Source organism: Chaetodon trifascialis, chromosome 15 (genome assembly GCF_039877785.1).
Source record: "Chaetodon trifascialis isolate fChaTrf1 chromosome 15, fChaTrf1.hap1, whole genome shotgun sequence".
In the NCBI taxonomy this organism is placed as follows: Eukaryota; Metazoa; Chordata; class Actinopteri; order Chaetodontiformes; family Chaetodontidae; genus Chaetodon; species Chaetodon trifascialis.
The window spans coordinates 24,624,392-24,651,203 of NC_092070.1; the positions used below are offsets into that span (position 1 = coordinate 24,624,392).

The following is a 26,812-nucleotide window of genomic DNA, read 5'->3' on the forward strand; positions in this document are numbered from 1 at the left end:
TTGACTTCCCCAAACTGTGGCCACAGATCAGAAGTCCAAATGAGGATAAACGGAGCCAGACCACGAGTATTTTGAGGTATGTGAACAGGGCGTCCACATACTTCTGGCCTCATAGTGTGGCTGTGCAATGCAATTAGATATTAAAGTAGAAAGGAAATAATAATAATAATAATAATAATAATAATGATACAGGTTAAATGTCTGAGGCTGTAGTTTGTTGTTCTTATTCTCCACACAGAGGCCAGAGAGTAAATGTTCTCAATGATGAGGGCAAACACTAGAAAATTAGAGGCAGGCAGTAAGAAAACCCAGCGTCCCTGAAAGCATCGAGGTTGACGAGGTTCAGATGAACATAAAGCTTTTATTTTCTTTGTGAATCATAAAAATTCAACAGAACATCCATTAAAGCAGGAAACATCCATACAAATGAGTGAATCACAGGCTGGCCGAACGACTGTAAACAAATACCTGAAACATGGAGGAAAGATGAGAAGAGAAACAGAAATATTCAGGGAAACAGAGGAAGAAGGACGCTGAAGCTCGCTGATTGTCAGGTAAAGAAACGACCTCACGTGCAGATGCTGAGATGCCAAAAACGTCAGAGTCGAGAAATTTCGGCCAAGAAAACGACCCCATAAAAAAAAGGCACATTTCACAACTCCAAGTCCTCAGAAGACGTCTGACAGATCCAACATGGAATCGACCGCTCACACAGACACGAACACACACGAACACACACGAACACACACTGAACCACAGGGTTAAAGCGTTTCATTCAGTGTGAAGAGAAGAAGACGAGCAGCGGGAATGTGAGCGTGGAAAGCACAAAGATGTTTAAGTGTTTCTGTGTGAAGGGACCGTTACAGCGTCCCCGTCCGTCCTCAGGTGAAGCTCGCCGCTGCAGCACTGACACACCTGACGACACCTGAAACCAGCGACGACCTCAAACCTGTGGAGCCTCTGCAGCCTTCAGCAGAGCTGCAGTGGACGAGTGGAGACCTCAGCTCAGACTGCATCGAGCAGCTGAGGAAGAGCAGCACGGCCCGACGAAGGCTTTCCGCGAGGTGAAGGAAAGATGGAGCTACGAGTCTGGATATCTCAGGACGATGTGTCACTTAAAGGTACGCTGCTTACAGTCTGGCACCTGGCCGCTACCTGTCTCTCACCTCACCTGTGGGCTGTTATTGGCTGGAGGCTGCACGCTCACGGCCCAAAGGCCGCAGCCCGAACCGTCCACAGAAAAATAAGACAACACAGGCAGAGGACAGCGTCTCTGCACATTAAAACACTGCATAATATGACACCAAAGCAGCCTTTAAGACAGCAACTCACAACATTTCAATCACCAAAATCCCAGTAGAACAAGGTGTGCAAGGAAAGACAAACACGGACAAAGTGCAGGTGAGGAAGCTGTGCAGGTGTTTCCGTCACTGAGTCAGTTATTTTCTACATCCACACACACTTTAAAGTCAGTTTAGGTTGCTTTGAGTTAGAGTGTACACGCCTGAAATCACCTCAAGGTTTTTCACCTTCGCTGCACTGCGTTTGTCCTTCCACAGGTGGACTTCCTGTTGGCGCTGAACACAACGTTCAGTTAAACTGCTGACTGCAGCTGTGCTGAAGCTGGATTTGAATCAATCAGCTCTATTCTCCTACGCTGATTAAGACCTACAGCAGTCCAGTGAAGCAACGCCGTCAACAACACTTTCTATCCAAAACATAAACAAACTAAAAACCTCCAGAGGTCTCGTTAGTTTTATTTGTCCAGATTTGGAGATATGTGTCTCTGCCTCCGTCCTAATGCAGCAGAGCTGAATAAAAACCTGTCTGTGGCTCCTCTTCCTGTGGACAATCCACAGAGTTCTACTGAAGAACTAGTCCCCCAGACGCCCACCTGTCCCCGGTGAGACCCGGACGATCCAGAGGGACATCTGCTGAGACCTGCTGTTTTATTAGAAACACTGTTTTTCACTGCTCTGTTCACTTCTCTGTACTTTAACAAGTATTTGGCTGTTAATAATGTGACAGGTGAAGGTTTAAGGTGTCAGGGCAACAATCAACGCAGGCACGACTCAGAGAGGAAGCTGCCACGTGTCAGTGAAACCAGCGTTACAGAGATACAGTACAGCAGGTAGAGCACCAAGCTCTGAGTCACATTCGGCTCGCTCCCCGTCACTTTTGGCCACTGAGGCCCCACCACATCCAGAAGCGAAGCGCCGTAGATCACTATTATCCCGTCAGGCGCCGGGCTGTGTGATGGATACAGCGTGAGGCCGACAGAGCCGTGAACGGTGCTGAGCAGTAAAAGACGGGAGACGTGTCCTGTGCGTGAACTACAGGCGCGAGCGCCCGGTGATGAACAGAGATGGAGCTCGTCCTGGAGGCCTATCTGTCAGCGGATCTGTCGCAGACCGAGCCTCATTGTTCACAAGGGGGGCGAGCAGATCGCAGGCAGCCGCCGCTGAGGAATGGATTCACGTCAGCCTCCAAAGACTGATCGTCCCCGAATCCTTCCTGTTGGTTTCTGCTCCAATTTCATTATTAAGCTGTGTAGACGCCAACAAAGCACGAGTCCGGACGTGACGGGCTCTTTCTCTTCACTACTCTGCTCTGGTTTTAATGTATTTTTATGCCGACGATCTGCCCTGAAGGTCCAGTGGATCCTGACTCCCTGCCTGCTCCGTGGTTTGAGATTTGAATGAGACAGACAAACATAAAGACGCACAGGATGGACACTTCACAGAACTCTTAAAGCATCAGTCTGCTTCAAACAAAGCGCCCGTCGGATCGATAACGTCTGACAGCCAATCCTCCTCCAGAGCTCAACAACTCCTCCGACCGACAATCCGACAGGCGAGCCAGCTTCCTGCAGTTTGAACTCGTTTGTCTGAAGCACGCTGAACCCTTAAGACATACTTTTAAAAAGTTGTTTAAGTGCAAATCCTTGTGAAACCCCAAGGTGACTGTTCATAAATGATCCTTTTCAGCTCCCTTTCATTGTCGACATGCACTGTTCCAGCTTTTCTGATGGAACGAAAACACCTGACATTTGGTCCCTTTTAACAAATTTGATAAATTACTCTTATTACATTTCATATATGCAACCAAAGTCCCATAAAAAGGCACACTGTCCAACCAGCAGCATGTAAGGCCTCGTGTGCAGGAGCAAACAGACCGGCCACACGGACGCGAGCTCTCCGATCGGCGAGCTCTCATTTCTTGGTGTCAGTCAGGATGATGTTGGCTGTGACAAACATGAGGCAGGAGGCGGCCCACACCAAAACAAACCACACCCAGAAGGCGTGGCGGAAGGGCGACTGGTGCTTGTTGATGGCATCCCTGCCCATCACCGGCTCCAGGTGGCGTCTACCGTAATACACCAGACAGGCCGGGATGATGTACTGGATCCCTGTGCCAGCGTAGGCTCCGGTGATGCCCACCAGGGACTCCAAGTTGTGGGTGCAGAAGGCCACAACGATCGGGGGCACCAGGGTAATGAGGGGAAACACGACACGGTCCACCACCCACGGGTAGGTGCCTCCGTCCCGGTGGAACAGGGTCTTCCAGTTGTTGCGAAGCGTGACGGCAATGATGGGGAAGTTGGTGCTGATGGTGAAAACCGGGAACAGGCCCAGGAAGTAGCGCAGGAACGGAATATCTAACACGTCGCAGTTGTCCGTGAAGTTCAGCGTGTACATGTCGTGCAGCAGCGAGCTGTCAAAGCAGAAGATGGCGGTGAACGAGAGGAGGGCATAGAAGCCCAGGATCAGGACGTAGTCCGCCAACACCAGGACGCCCACGCGTTTCTTGTTGGAGATGGGGGTCACCAGGGAGGGCAGGGAGTGCTGACACATGAAGGAGTAGACGCACACCCCGAACAGGTTGGGCACCCCAGAGAGGGAGGCGACGGGCGGGTGGCGCTTGTCGGTGCCTTTACTGATGCGGATCAGAGCCAAGATGATCATCATGGAGAACGCTGTAAGAAGAGAACAGAGGAGAAGGAGTTAAACTGTGACAGTGAACGTCTCACCAAGACGACAGCAGGACAGAAAGTCACCGAGTGTGAAGCCGAGGTGGTTGCACAGAGAGCTTTTGATTTCTGTCCGTTTGAGGTTTTGATGGTTTTCATACTGGAGAAGTAAATCTGCCATTTCCTGTTCATACTATATTTTAATGTGCGTTAATCCTGACATTCAGTTACATATTCTGCTCTAAAAGGAGGTTATACACCACATGTGAGTGAGGTTCATTCTCTCCGTCTTGAACTGCCCTCCAGCTGTTTGTCCCAGAAACGTCGGGCGTAAAAAACCAACCAGGGAACATCTGACGGCCGACGTGAAGTCACTGGAACCAGGTGAAGATAGAGAGGCCTCTCCATGCGTCTCCACCTCCTGCTGTTCACATCACATCCCCAATTGATTTCTGGAGGTGCCTCTCTGGAAGCCAGCGTGAGCGTGTCTAAAGGAGGCCTCCGAGTGTGGCGTGCAGGCCTGTTACAGTCACACGGCCCCGGTGAGCCGTCTCACCTCCACACACACTCAATCGGCCCGTGACACCAGGAGTTAGTCATAGCCCCGCCATGGCCAGGAGCCAGCTCTTCAACTTTCATCATCACGCTGTCCTTCAAACACAGGGTGACATTTAGGAAGCGCCGCTCGGACCATAATTTGCCACACATGTGCAGAAAATGATTCTATATAACACGCTTCCGTGCACCCTGAGAGGCCGGGCGTGATGCATAAATGAACGAGAGACTCCTGCTGCCTTTGATGGAGATACTCAAGAGGGCATTACAGCAGGTCCTGGAACAGTTTCTGTTTCCAGCACAGGTTGAACGGGGTGGAGGGGAAGTGTGCAAGGTGGGGAGTTTCATCAAGCTCTATTAATCAGCTCCCGTTCGCTCCTGCAGCGGCGCTTTAATGTATGTCAGGAGGATAAAATTCATCCCAATTATCTGGGACGGACTGTACGAAGGGAAGGAGAAACCATCAGCGACAAAGGCGTTCAGGACAGAGGTGAGCGTCTGGACAAACATTAAAGTCGATGAGAAACAAGAGCACCAGCACGACCACGACGTCAGAGGAGCCAGAGAAGAATGATTAGAAAGTGCTTTACAGAGACTGAGAGATACTGAGGTCAACCATCGACTTCATGGACATAAAATCCAGGAAAGATTTGTAAGACCTGCCATCAGATCGTTACGGGGTGGAAAAGAAAAAACATGGAAATGATAAAAACAGAGTAAAGCTGATGGAGAAGATGAGGGCACAGAGTGGAGGTCAGAGGTCAGATGGCGGCTGTGACGCTCAACCAAAAGGAGAATATCTTCCCATGTAGAAGTCATCATCACTGCTTTTCTGCAGAACATAACCTGAAAAAGAAGCTTCACCGACTACAACAGATCGTCGCTCCTCACCCCGCCTCACCCCGCCTCACCCTTTCCACACACTCAGAGTCGATGTAAACGCTCACACACATCAGCGTCGAGCGTCTGTAAATCAGTTACACAGGTGTTCGATATTTAATGCATCTTTGGCTTCCATCCATGTAATCTCTGGCTCGCTGCCGGCTGCACCCTCCTGACCTCACGCAGCGAGGTCAAACGGCTGGACGACGCCCCGACCGTCAAGGACACGGACGCACAATGCAAATAAGGACTGGTTTCATTATTGATTAATTTCCCAATTATGTCCAGGACTCATTAATTAATCAATCGATGTATGAAATGTTAGAAAACTGCCCACAATGTTGTTTTGAACAACAAAACGTAGAAGACAGCAAATTCTCACATCAGAGAAACTGAAACCAGAGCACGTTTTTAACTTAAAAATGACTAAAATGATGAATTCATTCTCAAAACAACTTCATTTTCTGTAAATCTGAGTCCATCAGGCGCGTCTCCTACACATCATGTATGCAACATGTTTTTGTTCTGACCTGCACGCGGCTGCAAACCCACCGACAGCGTTTCAGGATCACAGCGTTCTTCCTGCCTGATTTTCTTAGAGGGTGTTTTATTTTGAAAATTCACCAGATTCACAACACCGACCTGGTGTCCGGCTACCTGTCTCGCTCAGGAAACTAGACTCGGAGCGTATCCTCTGCAGAGCAGCAGGAGAGACGCCTCTGAAACCGAGGAGCTAGGCGCTCGTCGGATTGTGTGCGTTGTGTCGACGGCAGCGATCAGCTCCATCGTTCACATCGCAGACGTTATACGCTGGTGGAGTTTATGTGCAGCTGCTGTGGCTGTATGAGACGTATGAAAACCCACAGGACATCATTATTATATCTGTCTTCTCAGGCCAGACACCCGTCTCTTCCTCTCTGCATTACTCTCCCAAAAACCATCTTTAATGTGTGAAAGAGCCATCACTACAACCCATCTGTCTGCTCCCTGCGCTCCTTCTTTCTCCTTCAAACGCTCGTCTTCCTCCCACCTTGCTGTCAGTAAGGTGCGCTCTATGTGTGAACCGCCGAGCGCAGCCACCTGTCTGCCTACAGGTACACGAGGGAGGAAAAGGTGGAGGACGGCAGAAAAGGAGCTTTTCTCCTCTTTGACACCAACACATGCAGGAAGGAAACAAGCATGGGGCTTTTAATTAAGAGTGCCTCAGGGAGGTTGGCCACTAACACAATACCTAAAGCACCTTTTCGCAAGTCTAGCCAAGATTAAGATGCTGCAAGAGGTCTGGACAGCACGGCTGGTTGTACTGTAAGCTGCTAGTTAAACGTGATTGAGGGTTAACAGCTGAAAAATACTGCAAATCCCTCCAAACTGTAGAATAAAAAGCATAACGTCTCTTTTCTGTCCATTATTCATCAAGATTCCTGCTAATCAGAAGCAGAGAAGTCATTTATCTTATTTAAGACACGGGAACTAAACCCTTATTTTTCAGAGAAATTGAAAGTCAATCAGACGGTCGAGAGGAGCTGAGCGGCAGGAACAAAGGCGCCAGGATGAAGCTTTTCATAATGTGCTCATTTGTCACCGACTCTCAGCTGCATCATGCTACATGAGGTGGGCAAATCACGGCGGCCCGTGACAATTTTATCGCACTCGCTGCGGCTGAAGCTATGAATGTCAATGCTGAAGCACTGCGCGGCCATGAAATAAGAGCACATTAGCTGTGATCACCTTGACGGCTTTGAAGGACCAAAGACTGAAGTTCTTTATTTACATGGTAAATTCAGCGCGGCGGCCCCCCAGGTCTCGGGACTGATGGAGGATGGGGGCGTGAGCCGCTTTCAAACACATTATTCAGTGACTATAAGTGCACTGAAACCAGTAAGGAAACGAAATGATCAATGATCTGAACTCCTCTTCTCTTCTTACACACATTCCTACGTCGCCCACTACCATCAGCAGCTACACCCACCTTTCCAAAGACCCTCCACAAACGAGCCATTTACCTCTGCAGTTACCTGTCGGGAGGCGGTGATTACACACACTTTCCAGTGGACGCGCTGGGCCTCACCCGCGCTCGGCGGTACACATGAACTGAGCAAATGGAGCAGGTGTCAAACAGCCACACATCACGTCCACGTAACGAGCGGCCGTCCGTCTCGCAGCCTGTGATTTATATCACCTGGACGGGGACGGCAGTGACCTTGTGAGGAATGCTTCGACTTAACGGCCCTCCAGAGGAGGCTCTTACAGCTGTATTCTCTCTGGCAGCAAACAAAGCTGTTGGCGTTCAGGCGAGGCTGGCGCACACTCAATGCTCCAAGGAGTCATTGACTGTGCACGGCGAAGGATTCTTCAGCAGCTATCTCGGAGGAGATGGGACTCCTGGACTCAATTAATGAGTAGAAAATGGTGGGAGGTGAGAGGTGATCAATCTCATGTGCGGCCGAGCGCGGGAAAGCTGCAAGCTGGGGGGTCTCGCTCCTCAGAGAGAACGACTTGGACACTTAAACGCGAGCGATTCATTGATGATAGCGGGAAGGTCAAGGACTCGTCGGCTGCTTTGATGGCGGAGAGGAGTGGCAGCGTTTCAAACACTAGCACAGCGGAAGGTTCTGGTGATGCTGCACAACTGTTTTCTCTTCCTGTTTGCCAGTTCAAACATCGCCCCCTCTAGTGGTTTTAGAGCACAGCAATCGCTCCATCATTAATTAAGACAGACACTCCTTCAGCGCTCTTGGATGATCTCTGAGGCAATTAGCAGCCCTGGCCCCTCGCCCAGTTCTCACCAAGGTCTCTGGATCTCTCGCTGTGGTAGAGCTCCCTCACCTCAAACGTATCAGGATGGGAGCGAGCACGCCGCCGCCAACACCAACGCCAACGCTGTGTTTGGTGGGTGACTGGGTGATAAGTGGCTGCTCTGCCTCCTAACAAGTCGTGTGATCTCAGATAGGGCTATCAGTAAACACAGCACAGCAGTTGGCCGACTGTTTAGCACTGCGGCTCAGGTTCAGCCAAACTCCATGACACCAACAGCTTCATGGAAACATCAATCAGGCCCCTGACTGAGCCGAAGCTCGGAGAGTCTGCACCTTATCCACAGATAAGCTAATGCAACTGTCTCTGTGCAACCTGCACGACAAGGAACAATCCAGAGAAATCACACTTTAAAAGAGGAAACAGCCAATTATGACGGTATGACTTGTCCTCTGCTTCCAGCTTCTCAAACGAGAGGACTTCCTGTTTGTCTGCTGGTTGGACAAAACAAACAATCCGAAGACGTCACCTTGAGCTTTTGTCACTATTTCAGGAGCGATCGATCACTTAAAGACAAAAACAAAGATTAACAGACAACAAAAACGATCGTTAGAAGAAGCCAAAAGAGATTCTGTCCACCTGAAGGCTGAAGGTTGTCCCGCTCACGTAAAATCAAAGACGTCTCAGGACTGACGGACAAAACCGAGCCTCCGTCAGTGTGGAGAGAAGGTGAAAGGTGAGAGTCTAACATCAGTGTTTAAATACAGCATTTGAAAGGCAACAATCAGCAATCATTAATGGAGGAGGCGTCGATGGAACGCGGGAGGTTTAGCTCAGGATTAAAGCCACGTCAGAGGTTCACGGGTCGAGGATTTAAATCAATAAATAATAAGTATAAAGAAAAAGCTTCTTTTCAGCTTTGATTCCTCCTTCAAATCACTCCGCCGTGGAGTGAAGGCACCTCTGAGGTAAACAAGACCCAGAGGTCGCCGACCATAATTAAAAGCTTAGTTACTCGACCCAATTGATCATGTTCTCCAGCCGAAGCAGACGTCCACCATCGCTCGTCGGCCGGGACTCGTCTCATTAGGAAAAGAGGCATCGACACCGAGCAGAGATGAAGGACGGGGGCCGCGATCGTGCTGCTATTTATCCACGCCCCGCACACGTCTGATGCTTTGGTCCTTGGTTGACCACAGGAGCGCCGTACAAACACAGAGAGACCGATGTTTTCCAATCTGGGCTTGTTCCCTCTTAGATGTAATCTTTCTGGACCTCTGAACTGTGCTTCAGCTGCACGCTTCGTTAAGACCTGCTCATATTTCACCGCTCCCCTGTGAGCCGCACGCTCCGGACAAACCCAACTTTCCACTCAAGCATCCGCCAGAGTCCCCCTGACCTTCACAAACACCCCCCCCTTCAAACAGCAGCTGGGAACATCCCTGAGGGCACGCTCTTACCTCCACCCCCTCTGCTGCAGTGAGCTCAGCCTTCAGACGGGTGGCGAGGCGCGGATCACCGGCCGACGCCGTGACGCGTAACTCTGTTGTTTTTGTGCCGTTTACTGTATTTCACATAAACATTCAGCTGATCACACACTCACTCACTTCTTTACAAGTCCTGATGATAAAAAAAATATTTGGCCGTTAAAATTTTGTGTGTTCAAATATAATCTTAAAGACAGAGATATAAACCTTTTTGCTTTTTAGAAATTCTACACGAAAACACAAACACAGCGCCTGCAAAACTCTCCATTTTTTATTGTTTTATAAAACTGGATCAAAGACGATATAATGTGTTTTTCTATTTTACACTGATGAACAGGAAAAGATCCTTTAACGTCAAGAGGAAGTCGTCCACGCGGTCTGCTTTGACTCGGCACTGTAAGAGCACACAGCAGGAAAGCTGTATGTGCACTGTGCTTTAAGGCCTTTACACTCAGGCATTTACATCAGTATATGTTTCAGAGTACAGCACAGCAAAACACACATTTTCTGAGCTCTCTCACCACACATGAAGGCTTTTACTTTACGTCAAACTGTTCAGCAGCCTGCAGTTTGCTTCAGAAAGCAGAAGGAACATCAGGTGAAAATCTTTCCTCTCCTGTGAACGTGACAGCAGCTCTGTGGACGCACACGATCCATGTTCACTCACTCAGCTGTTAGTGTGGACACCATCCATCCGTCCCTCCGTCCATCCGTCCCTCCGTCCATCCCAGGAGAGGACTGATGTGATTGATACTGGCTCACTGCGTGGGGAGGCTGTTAACTTGTTCCCTCCTCTCATTCCACTCAATATCAGTCAGAGGAGCTCTCGACGGCTGTCGGTGTGGAAAAGGTGGTCTTCTGGAGAGCTGCTGCTGATGATGATGATGATGATCCCTCGGCTTTTAGCAGCAGGAAACGAAGAGGCTGCAACAGGTGGAGCCAGCGTTCACCTGTCCACACGCTTATCGACACAAACGATGAGGTGGGAAACTGTGTTGTTTTGTGTGTTTTCTTAATATTTACATTCAGCAAAGCTTATAAAAACATGTGAACGCCTCTCTGGTCCAATCAGTGACACACGTGTCACTGTGATTTACCCTGAACGGCTCCTTGAGTTTCACTTCAAACACTCAAACACAGAGCGGTCAGAGGGATCATCAGGTCAGCTGGTAAACAACCAATCACCAGCGTCTGAGATATTCAGAGTGACACCTTCACCATCACCATCCAGTTCCTCGAAATTCAGCCACAAAGTCAGAACTTGTGTTAAAGCACCTTCAGAATAAGAATTCAACGTGTCCTGAGTTCCAGTTGAGTTGGAGCTGGAGGCAGGGCGTGCTTAGCTTAGCTTAGCTTAGCTTAGCATAAGCAGGAGGAAACAGCTAGCCTGACGCTGCTCACAGCTCACAAATAGAATCAACACATCTAAAGCTCGACGAACAGATTAACCTCATTTATTTCATCTGTTCACTGCAGAAATGAAAAAAAAGAACTTGTAGTGTTTAAGATGCTGCATGTCCAAACAAAACGTGCGCAGATGGTCTGAGCCCAAACGCCGCCCTCTGCACCAGCTTCCATTTTAATTTAGGATCAATTAAGGCGACCAAACGACTGCAGTCAGGAGATGTGGGTTGTAAAAACAGTGTCACGCTGACCCGGGCTAATGGCTCCTGCACGGAAAACCACAGCATGTTCGAGGCGGCCCAGCAGCAGGCAGGCACGCCATCACTCATGTTTGGGCTGAAAACAAAAAAACAAAACAAAACAGGGCTCGCCGGACGAGAAGGTGACTACAGCTGAGCGGCAACGATGGTGACAAGGGCAGAGCCGAGGGCGGGAGGCCGGGCCCCGACACGCCGGCCAGCTGCTAACCCCGACACTCAACACAGCACGAGGCCTCGCAGGGCAGCACAGGTGACTGCAGGTGCATCCGGGGAGCGGTGAGTAACGGCCGGGGGGGGGGTCGCATGTCTGTTCAGTGATTCCAAACAAAATAGAGCGTGAGACCCGGGAGGCAAACAACGATAAATGTGCCGTATTTTTAAAAAACATATAGTTTGAATCTTCCTTATTTAGAGAACTGCGATCATCTCAATTCATCAGTCATGTCAAAAGCAGCATTTTTAGAGAAAACGTGAACTATAAATCTTTTCCAGCCAACTGAAGCCTGCGGGGAGAGTCTGACAGCGCAGAGGCAGGTCTGGAGGAGAGTCGACTGCCCAGCGTTTGATTTATCGGCGCAGTCTGTGATCCACGCGTATGCTGGGGACTCCTGGAAGACGCTGCAGCCACCGCTTCAGTGCTTTCCAGAGCAGAACACTTTACGTCAAACACCTTGTAGCTGTCCGAAAAAACACACACGCGGTACATATACTGCATGTGAAGAGACAGCAGCTGAAACAGCAGCAGCTCGTCCACAAACACTGCGACGACTCAGACTGACAGCAAACGTAAAGCTCACGGCTCTCTGACCAAACACTCCAAGTTATGACCTCTGATCTTAAAGGATTATTCTGATTTAATAAGCTTTTTAATCATTCAGATCCCCTATGGTTACACTGTACGCAGCTGTAGCTGAACCCTCACACCAAATGACTTTCATTATCGATGAATCTGCCCATCGTTTGTACTGTTACGTCGTTCAATCTTTAAAATGCCGAATGCTCATGTGACGCCTTCAAAATGCTTCTGTTGTCCAACCAGCAGTTCAACCCAAAGAGTCTTCATTTACTCTGAAAAATGACAAAAGAAAAGCAGCAAATCCTGACATGAAAGAAGACAAGATAACATCTGATCAAAATCTAACTTCAGTGGCTGTTGGATGTCTGGGAGCGCTTCTCGTTATGGCTCAGGAGGAAACACTGAGCGTCCGCAGCAGCCATTTTGAACCATTAGCCCGTGCTGTAAAGAGCCGCGCAACAGCAACAACACCATCACATAAGCTGACAGAGGAGGGTGAAGACTGATGAAGAGGAGCGGGAGGTGCCTCCAGACAGCGTGGGGATGCTGCCATGTTTGTGTGTTGTTCATGCGAGCCGGCGCGCGGCCGTGCGGGGGCGGCGCCATGATTCAGTGGCGCTGTGATTTTAACAGGACGTCGCCCTGTGAGTGACGGTCCAATCAAGCCTGGGACGGGCTGTCAGGCCTGTCAGGCTGAGGAATGAGAGGAGATGGGAATCACAGACACAGAGCAGGACCCAACCGTGATGGACGGACCTGAGCGCGGCAGCGGGGGGGACGAGGGAGGGGCAGAGAAAATGGAAATAAATGTCGGCAGAAAGAGAAGAAACCAGACAGAGAGAGCCGAGGACGGAGAGAGGCAGAGAGATGTCTGCAGGGTTCGCTGATTCTTACCAATCCAGCGCATGAGAGAGGTGAGGATCTGCAGGTATTTGGTCTTCTGGGCGTTGAAGAAGGTGAACGGACCCAACAGGAGAGTGAAGACGCTCTGCAGGAGGAGACAGAGAGGACGAGGTGTTGACAAACAAACAAACAAACAACTGCTTCAAATGTCTAACGATCAGAGAAAAGGACGACAGGAAACAAGCTGTCTCCTTCACTGTCCAATCAGAAGACAGTCAAACGTCACTCAGACGCGCTGCAGCCCCCCCTCTGAACTGTTTCTGTGTCAGACGTGTATTCATTAAAGGTTAAACTGACCCTCAAGCAAAAGCATTTGTTGGTTTCAGCGACTGAATGTGAGAATTTCTTTTCTTTGTTTTATATCAACGGAAACTGAGAATCTTTTGATTTTGGAACAAGTTATTTGAAGACTTCACCTGTTTTTTGCCTTTCTGGGTTCAACAGTAATGGCTGAATTGCTCCTGGCGTTCATCACTGTGGTTCTCTCCCGCATGTGTTCGCCTGACTCGTGTTAATTGCGGCCTGCAGCCGTTTCAGACTTCAGTCGTGATACTTGTCATTTGTGTCATTCTGTCCAGTGCTGTCAAAATCCCATCAGCCCTCTCACAGATCAGTGGACAGATAAGCAGGTGGACCAATCCATAGTCCACCGAAAAACTTCAAATCCTCTCAGGACACAACTCTGATTGCCTATCTGGTGCTTTTCTTTATCACCAGCTGCAATCAGAGGCTCAGCGACTGTTGCTCCTCTTCCATCAGCTCCCGTCGCTCCTCCTCCTCCTCCTCCTCCTCCTCCTCCTCCTCCTCCTCCTTCATGCCCGCAAACTTATTCCCATCATCCATTTCTTCCCTCTCTGTGCCTGCACACTTTGACTGGCATGTGATCTCTGAAGAGGAGGCACACACACACACACACACACACACACACACACACACACACACACACACACACACACACACACACACACACACACACACACACACACCTGCCAGGACACACAACCCGACGTCAGCACAGCATCAGGCGAAAGCAGAGTGGATATGAAGACTCACACTATCTTTAAATGTGGGACTTCCAGAATGACTTGTGCAGAGCGAGGAGGAACGTCTGGACGCAGCAGAAAACGACTTCAGCATGAAAACGCCGGCGGCGAAACGCTCTGGATGAAAATGTCAAACTTCCATTTGTCTTTGGTTTATGACCAAATACCTGCAAATCTAATGACATTCCCATCAGCCCCGGCTGCGCTAATTAGCAAATGTTAACACGTTAAATATAAATAGAAAAACCTTCTGAACATCATCCTCACTGTGACATTTATCATACATTTAGCATTCAGTGCTGTCGCAGTTTCTGAAGCAAACCATCACGATCCAATGGTTTAACACGTGTTCCCGCTCACGTTTACTGCAGTATGAAGATATCATAGTACACACAGGCTGTAACGAAACATGTTGTTGTACATGAAGTACTAAAGCTGGGAGCAGAGATCAATTTCAGACACTCATTCCTGCTGTAAGCTGTAAATAAGAGCTGATTTTAAGTGTCTGAAAGTGTCCGACAGAAAGACTTCACACAGCGACTCCATGGACAGCTGGGTGTGTGTGTGTGTGTGTGTGTGTGTGTGTGTGTGTGTGTGTGTGTGTGTGTGTGTGTGTGTGTGTGTGTGTGTGTGTGTGTGTGTGTGTGTGAGACGGGACAAAAACTGATCGCCTTTAATTCTGCTGAATAATGACGATGCCTGCGTGTCTATATATTAAAAGTATTACCAGCTGTCTTCTTGGCAAAGTGCAGCCGAAGCTCGAGCCACGCCAAAGCATAAATCTGCAAACAGCTACTGGAGGCGATGAGTGAAGCGTTGAAGAGAGATGAGTCTGAAGGAGGAGGAGGAATGAATGGCAGCTGGCTGACAGACAGCGGCGTTTCAGCGCTGAGCTCAGACACACTGAAGTCTGAAAACTACCTGTCACACTGAACGAAAACGGCTTATTGAGCATCTGATACTGCGTGATGACTGAATCCATCCAATGACAACAGCTAACGACCAGCGGAGAGCTTTACGGCGTTTGTCAGTCCCACCGTTTGCTTACTTCCTGTTTGTTTTGTTTGAAGAAGCTGCACTCCTTTACAGTCACACACTGACTTCTTGGTGACAGGGTGCTCATTGTCTGTCCTTCATCAGTTTCTGGATCAGTGCCTGTACCTGTAGTGCATCAGTGTTTAACAGTTTAAGTGAAACATTTGCTGCCTCAGGAGGAAACACACTTCAGCCCGCGGTCAGCGCGCCTGCTGCTGGCTAGCTTACAGCTAACATTTGTACAGTCGGCTGTTTGGGGCGAATCAACAAAATGAGCCAGAAGTCAAAATTTATTTTGGATGACACGAGGAGAAAAGTTCCTTTCTGTCTGAACGACCCTGCAGGACTTTAACCTGAAGTCCTGAGAGTCTGTTTCTGAAGCTGATCACACATCAGATCTTAGAAAGGTAAAAATCCAGCAAGGTGTGGCACAGACTGAGGGCTAACAGCGCTGAGCCTGTTTGCATGTGGCCTCACGGCTGATGAATTTCTCAGCAGCGTCTGGACACCTCGTGGATCCAGACTGCACCTCTACAGCTCACATCATCCCATAAAGCCCCAGACCACCACCAGCCCGAGGACACCACCCGCTCCACTGCATCCTAACAACGAGAGCAGCACAAGAACGTCCTGAAATAACTGCAGCCCACATTTGGACCAATTAGATCACGACAGAGACGGTAATGTGGCTCCTGGGCTTTGCATTTCTGACAACATTATGACTTTTAGGAGCGTATTCTGTTATTTTCCATTACGTCCAGCGGGAAGCGGCTCTGGTGTTCAGTCACAGAGGAGGTAGAGGAGCAGCAGCCTCAACACATCAGTCCAGCAGTCAAACTGGGTTAAATTCAACAGGTTAATGATGGCTAACACACCAGCTATCCTGGATGATCCTCGATGTTGTTTTGACCCGTTTATCCTTCAAACGCTCATTCTGACCACTTCTACAAAGCAAACATTCATTTTTCTTTGATACACAACAGCTGACACTTTGAAGTTAATGGGCTAAAACCTGTAAAGCCACAAAGACAGTCCATTAACTGGACAACGAGGACGTAAACTAAATGTCAGGACAAGTGCGTACAGACAGGCCTGGTCCTCGTCTGGTAGATCTCAAAGCTGCGCAGGAAAAAGAGGAAGCCGCAGGAAACGGCTCTTTAAGAGGGAGCGTGAGTGGGCGAGCGGCATCCGATGCCATGTGCTGTTTGGTGACTCAGACCGGAGAGCTGGCATGACCACACCACAGTGGAGAGGACGGCCAGCGGGAGATCACACTTTACCATTCCACCTTAAAAAAAGGTGCACTGTGGCCGTGAGGACGGAGCAGGAGGCACACAAGAGGAGGGTCCAGTCCCGCTTTGAGCCACGTCCAAGATTCAACAAATCCAACCGACTGTTTTCTGTGTCTGTAGATATTTAACGACCAGCTTCAATTTGAGAATCTGCAGCGTGCAGCATCATGAACATGCACGTCAGCACAGCACTGTGCTTTTGAAGGTAGACGTTAAGACGTTCCAGCACGAGCATCGAGAACCAAAGTCAGCTTCTCTGCTATAAGCAGCCTAAACAAAAACGGCTCCACTTCAATGTTTGTCCCCCACTGAGCGTTACATGAGTGCTGTTACACGAGCTGCTGTTACACGAGCTGCTGTTACACGAGCTGCTGCGACAGGCGCAGTGCGTTCTACACGTCAGACTTCCTGACGAGTGAAATGATCGAACGCATTCACACGTCTTCACACGCCAAAAACAAACGGCGCTGCAGGCAGATTCATGCAAACTACAGCAAGAGACGCTCGTTGAAAAGGTCATGAAAACAATCAGCCAGTCAACAGTCACTCAGCTCACCCTGCGCCTGGCGGCGTCGCACTTTAACAGTCATAATTACATTAACATCGCACAGCAGACGCTCGGAGTCGTACCGTGGTCTTCCTCAGCTGGGAATATGCAGCAGTGTCAGCCAGAGAGAAAAAACTGCCAGACAACAGAGGAAGAGATGAAAATAACCAGAATTTCATAACGCAGACAGATTGAATGACACTTGGTTCCAATGCATTTATTCATTTAATACTTTGTTCAGGCAATTTCATCTTCTTTTGCTCACAAGGCCGACATACAGATTTCTGTCTGCTCGCCACAGAAACTGCTTACGTTTCATGCTCACTTTAATAAATGTCTCAATAAACGAAAACAAATTCTGTCAGGAAATAAGTGGCATGAATCAATTTTGGCGAGATCCCCACCCACCGCCACCCCCGCCCCCCGCTCCCACCTCCACAGCGAGCTGATGGGTTTTTCTCCTCCGGAGCGGCACACTCATCAACTTTGAGCATTTCACTTCTGACAACAAAGACATTCTTAAAACTCGGCCATTTCTCCTCCTCCTGCAGTGTGAGACGCCGCTTTGAGCAGCAGCCGCCTGCACGGCTGCAATCACACACTTCAGTGAAACACAATAAACGGCCAGTGTGAAATGAGAAACTGCAAAGGTGACCAAGGCGGTGATGGATGCAAGCAGAGAGATCTGTCCTATCTCTGTAGACTGAGGAAGATCTGCATAAGCTGCCTCGCAGCAAAGGTCAGAGCCATTCGGTCCTCTGCAGGAAGCACGAGAGCTTCCTCACATTAACAAAAAGCTATCAGTGTGCTTTAACAGCGATGGAGGACTCAGCGAGCTGAGAGCTCAGTCCGCTTTGTGCTCTGTGGTGAATTTCAGGAGCTGCTCTTAAACTCTAAATCAGGAATCCTTAAAAGGACTTTGACAGCGTGACGCAGCACGTCAACAAAAACAACCTCAACAAGCAGCCTCTCCTCGTCCATCGTTGGACACATGGCAGACGACAGTCAGAGGTGAGGCGAGGACGCTGAGCTTTAACGGAGCAGAGAAGAAGAAGAGCCGCGAGGGGAGCTGGGATGTAAAACTGGGAGTGGGTTTCTTTATTTTATTCATAAACAGTAAAACTACAGCGAACACAAGGAAAGAAACTAACTGCAGAAGAGGTGGCTGCTTGGTGGCGGTCTATGGGAAATGTGCCACCAAGCTACTCATTAAACTAGCAGATGCAGAAGAAGAAAGCCGTGTGATTACAATGCACATAAACACGTTATTCAAAGTCTGTCCACTGATGTCCCCTCACCGGTTAGACTGCAGTCCTTCTCATCCTGTACATTTCAGGGTTTGTGGGTAAACTGAGCATTCAGTCAGTGAGCACATCAGACAGGAAACACCTTCAGTTCACTGTTAATGAGGCAGAAACGCGTCACAACTCCAATGACGACCACCTCCTGGGACCAATCACAAACATGCGTTTCATCTGTAGTCAAACGCAACTTTGGTTCTTTGTGGTGACGCTGTCGTTGTTTTGTTAGCAGGCCTCACTACAGACCGAATCATGACGAGGCTCCTCAGCTTCGAATCAAATCAGAGCCAAACTAAATCCATTTTCCACGTGGCAGCTGGACATTTTTAAAAAGTTAGCCAAACAGGCCTCCTGGAGGTCCAGACGCTCACCATCCCATTGCAACCGTTCAAGCTGAGTCCGGCGGAGGACTCCTGACGGCCGTCACTCTCAGTTTATCTCCCCTCATTCTTCACCGTCCTCTGTCGGAAAAGAAAGTCCTTTTAAAAATAACTTTCTCCAACTTTCCCCGTGCTCTGTGACGCTGCAGAGCGGGAGATTAACGGGGCTTAGATATGGTGAATGATCGCAATAATGGTGAAAACCCGCCACCAACAGGCAAACCAGGCTGTCAATCACTTTCAAAGTCCATGAAGTAAATAAAGCCGTGTTTTGGATTTGTGCGGATGAGGGAGCGCAGAGAGGATGGAAAGCCGTTTAATTGGCATTAGGTTGCGTCACTCTGAGCTTGAGGGCCAATCCGCTGGTCTCATAATCACCACGTACATTTTGAGCGTTCCTCCGGAGCCATGTGTCGCGTCGGCTCTTCATCCATCACAGTTGGGCTGCATTAGTCCACCACTGACCGCCCACCCCATTTAAGTAATTAATCAACACATTTTTCTGTTCTTTGCTGGAGGGTCAGCCAAACGGTGCGATGGCACAGATGTCCTCTATTTCTTGGACGTCACTGCGGTGGAATTTATGTCCAGCAGAGCCGTACGACGCTCTGTCCGCCGCTGCCAAGCTGTCAGGCTCCGTGCAAACCTGAAAATCACGATCCAGCTTGCTAAACGATTTTGGCTGATGTTTCATCAGACCCAAAGAGGGTTAACACTACAAGACCCAGAGGGCAAGCGGAGATCAGGCCTGGGAGGACGCCCGGCGATGAGCATCATAAGTGCCCTGGTGCCTCCATGCGGTGGTCCAGCCTGGGCCCCGATAATCCCCCTCCCACCAACAATCAAACAGAGAGAGAGGGATTACCATTCCCAATCCCCACAGTCCCAATATCCCCAGCCATTTGTGTCTGATGTTAATCTTTATTCCGAACAGATTTCAAACAGAAACTCGTGTTTCTGCAGGTCATCGTTCACTTTTCCTTCGTTAGTGGAGATCAGTGAGTTTCCGTCATCGTCGTTGTCGCAGCTCAGGAAAGAAACGGAAGGCAAAACCTTTAAGTAATTACTCTGCTGATTAAGGGAAGCAAAGGGAAGTCAGATGTGATTAAAGGGTAAAGTTCATGTTGACATATCAGCGTGTTTCCCAGGATAAACTCACTTTAACTCCGTGCTCTTCGTGTTGGACTGAGACCAGCTGCTGCTTCTCAAACCGACCAGTCAACCTGCACCCGTTCATGACTGACGGAGTCTTCTCCTCCATATTTACCGACATCTTCCAACTAAATTCAGCTGTTTTCTCCCCCTCAGACACTGCTGCAGCGATGCATGAACGCAAAGTGAATAAATCCTGTGTCATCAATCAATCATTGTCACCTGTTGAGCTGAATCAGATGCATCTCGTCATGATCGTTTTCCTTGGAGCTCAATATGCTTCATTAACACAGAGTTGTTGGGGGGCGGTTTTGACAAGCCTGCACTGTGACAAACTGGGACAAATCCTGTAAATCTCCTTCTCAGTCGTCTGTAATTAATAAGACACCTTTAGCATCACACACTGTAACCTGACTCTTCTGATAAACTGCATAACCTTCATAAAAACCAGCTGTAATTAACTACAAGATGCATTTCACAGCAGAAACAAAGATGCAGCGCAGACAACTCTGCACCAACTCAAACACACATCTGGACTCTTTCCAGCACAGCAGCTGCAGAAACGGCAATAATGCAAGACCTCTGCAACGGCACGCATCATTTCACTTTAATTAAGACCTTGAGTTGAGACCTTGAATGTGTAAAGTACAGTCAAACAATCTATTACTTTTCAACCTACAGGCTGAAACGAAGACGGGCCACAGTTAGCTTTTCTTTCATCAAATGAAGTCATCAGCAGGAAGAAAGGAAGTACTCCAAACACATTTAGATGGCTCACAGCCTGAAAGTACTGACTATCTGTGCATGTTCAGGGTATCAAAGATTATAAAAGGCAGAGTATTTAGATTTCCAGGCAGTATTTCATCTTAATGATGCCCAACAAAATGAAACGCTCCGTGACTGCACAATGCTGAGAATAACACCACTTCAGCTGCATCACACACACAATGCAGTGGGATACTGGATATTATGGGCCATTCGCTGTCGTGGTTGCGACATGTATGATGAAAGACTTGAGGGAACGTGACCGCGGTGGTATGGAATAGAAACGGCATAAAATAGGCCATAAAAGCCCAGGAGATATGTACAAACCCTTATGATAGCAATAACAAGTCAACTGATTCACTGAACACACAGGCAGCAGGAAGAGAGGGGAGTGAGACAAAGATGAACATGGCTGGGGAGGCGGTGGGGGGGGCAGAGGCAGATAATACAGAGGGGAGCAGACGATGCCTGCGAGGCAACACGACACACTTAAAACCATATCGGAGCTATACGTTTGTCAGGATGAACGAGAGTCCACCTCCACATCATCAATCAGCAGCAACGTCTCCATCGAGCAGGCGTGATTAACATAAATAAAGAAATAAACATGAGAACGGATGAAGAAAATGATCCGACCCGTCATATTTCAAGAGCCAATTAATGACGCCAATTAAGATATATGGGTCCATCTTGCTCTGGATTTCCGTCACGGGGAGAAAATGAAGTGCGGGTAGTTAACCTTGCGTGTGAATGCCAACATTAAGCAGCATCAACGGTATTATGTTTGCAAAGCGACGGCATGCTGTAATTAATAACAATTAATAATAAGACGAGTGCTCTTTGGCAAAGAGCGCAGAGCCCAGATGATCAGTCAATGAAGCGGCCATGAAAAATCCAAACACATACTGAGACAGTCATTTCAAAGGAAAATGAAAAATATTCGCTGGTTCCTGTAATAAAAACCACCGACAGGCCAGACAGATCAGCCATTCTGCAGGTGTTCACATCAAAATGAGTCACACAGAACTCAGAACAAAGCTGATGATCTCCATCAGCTCAGGCTCTGCAGGACGACGTGCTGATGAGAGGAAAACACTTTTTTAAAAGCTCAGTTAAATGATTCATGGACGGCAGATTTGGGGTCAGTGTTAATGTGTCTGAATGTGCGTGTGCTTATTTTGTGTTTCATGAAAAAGACTGTAGAACTGAGGGCTTATCTGCAGCTGACAGAAGCGTCTCCATCTCTGTCAGCTCTGGACGCTGCCCCCGCCCCTCTGTGTCTCTGGGCTGCCATCAGGGTATATAAATTCAACATACACAAAAAAAACCCGCAGCGACACACATACAGTATACAGATGAATAAATAAGGCCGTCACTCTCTGACTGCGCTTTGCATCCAAGAAACAACTGAAGCAGATCTCAGGGAAGCAGTGAAGCGGCTGTGGACGGACTGTCAGGACAACAGGGAGACGATTCAGTCCACTGGAGGTCCTTCAGCCACTTTGTTCGAGTCTCCGTCTGACAATATTCTGTACAATAAGCCAGCGTCCACGCACACAAAACACACCGTTCTCATGCTGGTATGAAGTGAATCCAGTGTTTTGTGGTTACATTACGTGACTCAGCTGCTCTCCTGCAGAGCGTCTCCTCCTCGGGAAATGTCTTTTTAATGCTATGTTTACCTCGCTGAGACTCTGTCACACAATAACAAGTGCTGCCTTCTCGACCTGTCGACAGCTGAAAATAGGACAGCTGCTGAACGCCTCGTCCGTCCCAGCTGATGCGTGTCTCGCTGGCGCTGCTGTGCGGCCGTACATACTGTAGATGATAACAGTCCAGGCAGACGATGCCGTGCGCTGCCGGTGAGCTCTGGCCTTGAGTGTAAGAGAGTAAATATAAGTGAGTAAATGTAAGCGAGGGAGTCCAACATTTACTCACTCACAGTTACTGTTTCTCCTCACTGAAGGCAGCAGGAGGCCACGCGACGCCTCCAGCACGGCAGACGATCACACCTGGACTTGATACGAGACACTTAAAGATCAAGAAATAACATTAATATGACGATGATCAAGATCACTGTCTGGTTTGTGAGTGTGCATATCGGTTGTTATCCCCGTTTATTCACATTCTCCTGGAAAACAAACGCAATGCATTCAACCTTTAGACTGCACGTCTCCACACCCGGACACAGACGACAGCAGACGAAGCAGTGGACACAGTGTGAGAAGGAACTCTTATCTCACCAAGTTCTGACATCTACGTGAGCAGATTTGAAAAAGAAGATCTTTAGACAAACTCTGAAAGCAGCTTTCATCTCATTCGCAGGCGGTGAAAAGGAAACATCCAGCGCGTTAGCCTTTACTGTTAATTAGGTATGTGGCCCTGGAGACCGCCGCATCTCCACACGATTAAAGATAGGACTCTAATGAGGGGAAGGAAGACAAGTCAGACAAAAGCAGACGTGGAGGAGGGATAAGGCGAGGGCGGGATGCGAAGGGAGTGAATCACCAAGCGCAGGTCAGGAGGTTTGGAAAGGTGAAGACGCATCGCAGGCTGAAGCTGAGGGTGAAGCAAAGGCTGCCAGATCAGCTCTGACCGAACGCTGAAAACACGTGAAACAAAGAGGACTGCAGCACAGCCAGAGCCGCATTTACCTCGAACCCTGTTCACAAACTCAGAATCAAAGATGAGGAAAACTAGTCAGAGGACAAAAGTGTCCACGCGGCCTGTTTGAGACAGTTCGTACTGAGCTCAGCTGTATTTCAAACACACTCTGTCCCTCTGAAAGGACAGTCAACGCGAACACTGACGAGCGTCCGTTCGCCGCTCGCTTCATGACTTTGAACAAGCTGCTGCTTCAGAGACGTTCACCTAATTAAAAGTCCTAATGTGGCGCTCTGCCCCTCAAAAAAGAAACCATTACACACCTGCCCAGGTGAAAGTAACGAGCGGCGGCACAGGCTGAAGATTTATGACGGGCTGAGGACGGATCTGGGGAGGAAATGAGAAACGATAATTTGCCTGTGGTTTAATAGGACGGCGGTTATTTCACTCCGCCCATCGCCCCGAGCATTGAGAGAGGGAGACGGAGACGGGGGAGGAGGAGGAAGAGGAGGAAGAGGAGGAGGACGCTGCATTACAGTACAGGACACTCTCCTCCCAAATTAAACCGATGATGGACTTTATGGGAATAAATCAACACAGAGGACGTTTTGTGAATACACAACACGCCGAGACGTAACTGGAAAAGACAAGGATTTTATTTTCCACTTGGGGGGGGCACAGCGGGTCAGCGGACAGCACTTAAGCTGCTGCTCCCTGAGGAGCAACGACAGAGCGCCACGACCTGACTACCCAATCAGTCCACGAAGACGCTGGAGGTGGACCGTAGGAGTCCACGACCACCAGCCCGACGCGTAATGAGCTGAAGGTGACGCAGGGTCATTTCCAATGAGGCCGCGAGCTGCTGCACACGTCGTGGAAGTCATGTTAATTCAGCGAGTGAGGCGGTGACATCACTCTGCAGCGTCCCTGTGCCAGACATCAGCTTGTCTCCCCTCTGCGTCAAAGCATTAAAGGGACAAACGGAGTCCATTAACGTCGTCTTCGGCTGCGAGGAGAGCTGCTCACACGCACATGAAGACTGATGCAAGTCTGGGTTTGACTGGCGGACAGACAGACAGACAGACAGACAGACAGACAGACAGACAGACAGACAGACAGACAGGCGTTTCTGTTATTGTGTCTACTCCCACCCATATAGATGGGTGGACAAAATAACAGAAACACCTGTCAGCAGTCCAAACTAGATGTTTCTATCTAATCATAAAGCCTCAGATAAACCTGTGAACACACTCTGAGGACTCTGACCTCCATCACTTCCACTGAGCGTTCAGGCCAGTGTGAACAGGAGGAGAGATCACAGCCTCTCAGTGCTGCTGTGGGCAGCGGACTATTGATTTAAGACAAATATTGAGAAGCGAGCCGTTAAAGTTTTTGGGAGGACAGGCTCATCAGGGCCACACACACGTCATGTTTCCATCACTTTTGGGGACGCAGATATCGACTTACACTTATTTCCTGGAGACCTAAAATAACCATAACCAACACTCACCTCACCCTGACCTGGAGCCAAGTCCTCATCCCAAAACTCAACGATTTATGTCGTGGGAACTTGTATTCAGTCCCCATAAGGAAGGAGTTCATACATGTGCGCGCACACACACACATGCACACACACGCACGCCCTTGAACATGCAGGAGCAGATATCTGATAAGACTTCAGTGTGAGGAAGGCGCCTGCTAACAGAGGCGTGATGCATGAGTACACTGGTTATCTGGAACAGAGAGGAAGAGAAGGGATCCACAGGCCCATCAGTTACTGCTCCACGACCTCAGCGTCTCCTTGACGACTGCTCCTCATCCTCACTCGCTCCAGAGCCGGCGGCATCACGCATCTCCTCCCCGTCCTCACACGGCTTCCTGCTGCTGCGAGGAGTGGACTCCCCCCACGTGGATCTCAGCTCAAACACTCCTTCCTGCTGCGATAATCTCCATTAAACCATCTGCGCCGCCACCTCCCCGCAGCTCGGCCCGCCCCGGGAAAGTCGCTGCAGTCCGCCGCGCTGTGTGCCTCCTCACTGGACGTTAATTCAGCTTTCGTCTGCCTCTCTGCTGTTAGACAAACACAAGCTGCCCTCCATTAGCTAAACAACTCAAACTAGGCCTGAACGCCTCACGTGTCCCATATGTGTGATGGTGACAGGGCGGAAAACGCTGCAGTGGAACGATGGCAGGAGGCCTCCGCAGGGAGCGTCCATCAAGGTCACTGAAGCTCCTCTGGGAATAAATCTCTATTAGTCAGTTAATTAATCAATCAGATCTGTATTGAGGGAGGTGGCAGGGTGGGTCGTCTCTGGACTCTTAGGGGACAGGCAGCAACTTTGCCTGCACTTCAAATTTTCCATTTATTTCAATATACGAGACAGCGCACGGCTTAATAGAAACACGCTATAATTGCAAAATCTGCATGGAGTTAACAACGCAGCGTAAGCATAAAGTGTCTTTGAGCTCATACGCTGCATTGATTTTCCATCACTTCCCTCATACTGGGAGAACAATAAATCAGCCATTTAAATCGTACTGGCTGTCCAGCAGGGCGAGGCGCGCCGGCCGCTGCTTGGTTAGCCGCTGTGACAAAGCCCCTGCAGCGCGATTCAAAAAGAAAACTTAGCGGGGGACAATCAAGGACAGAGAAGTTTAATTGAGGTCTCGGGAATCTCTGCTGGAGCTGAACAAAAACCCAGAAAGACCCCGCTGCTGCACGGCCGCTTAATCTTTTCAATCAGAGCGGCGTAAAGGGCCAGGATCAACACCGAGAGCTCGTTATGCAACGGCCACCATCATCTCTCCTCCACACCCCCAAAGCCAACAGACACTGTGGACGTGGGGAGAAAAGCCCTCAGCCGGCAGCAAACACGGGATCAATCAGCAGCAGAGCAAATCGCGGCCCATTGATCTTCAGAGCTTTCAGAAGCTGCGATGAGGAAAATGGCCGTCGTGACCCGTCCGCCGCGATCTCGCTCACGTGCCGAGTCAATACTGATTAAGTCAAAGATGCCACCTGATGAATTATCAACCAGGCCGCTAATTAGTGCGCCTCTTTGTGAATGCGGCGCTGAGGTCTTCATGAAAATGACAGCGCCTGCTGTAATGAGGGTTTGATGTGCACTGCAGCGTCGTTCTGCGGCCTCTGAAAGATGAAGAGCGCTGAACATAACGACGCCGGACGGGTCACTGCGAAGGTCCCGCATCTTTCAGCTCATTCAGCTCTGGAAAGTACAGACAGTTTCCCTCCAGGCTGAGCGTCAGCGTCAGCGCTGACACTCAGTCGATGTGACTGACACACGATGAAGGACGAGGCCTGAGGTGGCAGGCTAAAAAGAAAATGTGCCGCCTGAAACTCAAACATGGCCTCCAAGAGTGAAAGTGAGAACCAGGTCAGGTGATCTGAGGAAAACAGCTCAGAAACACTTCAGCCTCAGACTGAATGAAGGCAGCAGCCTGAGGAAACAAGGCTGAAGACACCACAAACAGTGTCAGCGCTGAAAGATGAAAACTGGGCTGAACGTCCCTCATTATTTCCTCAGTGTACATGAGGAGCGCTGGTGGTCCGGTCCAGCCGTCCGTACGGGGACAGCTGTTCTCAAACCTAAAAATAACCCACAATCTGCTGTCCACGGCGAACAAAGCAGACCGGCGCCGCGGAGGAGACATCTGGGGAAAC

At 49.2% G+C, this 26,812-nt stretch overlaps 1 protein-coding gene across 1 annotated transcript in view; it reads right to left on the reverse strand.

The window, feature by feature from the left end:
• Nucleotides 1-343: 343 nt before the first annotated feature.
• The window catches only part of tmem104 (transmembrane protein 104), a 42,568-nt gene continuing 16,099 nt past the window's right edge, over nt 344-26,812 (reverse strand). Inside the window, exons 9-10 of the mRNA XM_070981881.1 lie at nt 13,003-13,096; nt 344-3,976 (exon numbers count right to left, since the gene is read on the reverse strand). Coding sequence (XP_070837982.1) covers nt 3,213-3,976; nt 13,003-13,096 — 858 coding nt within the window. The 3' untranslated portion in view covers nt 344-3,212. The remainder of the gene's footprint in view (nt 3,977-13,002; nt 13,097-26,812) is intronic.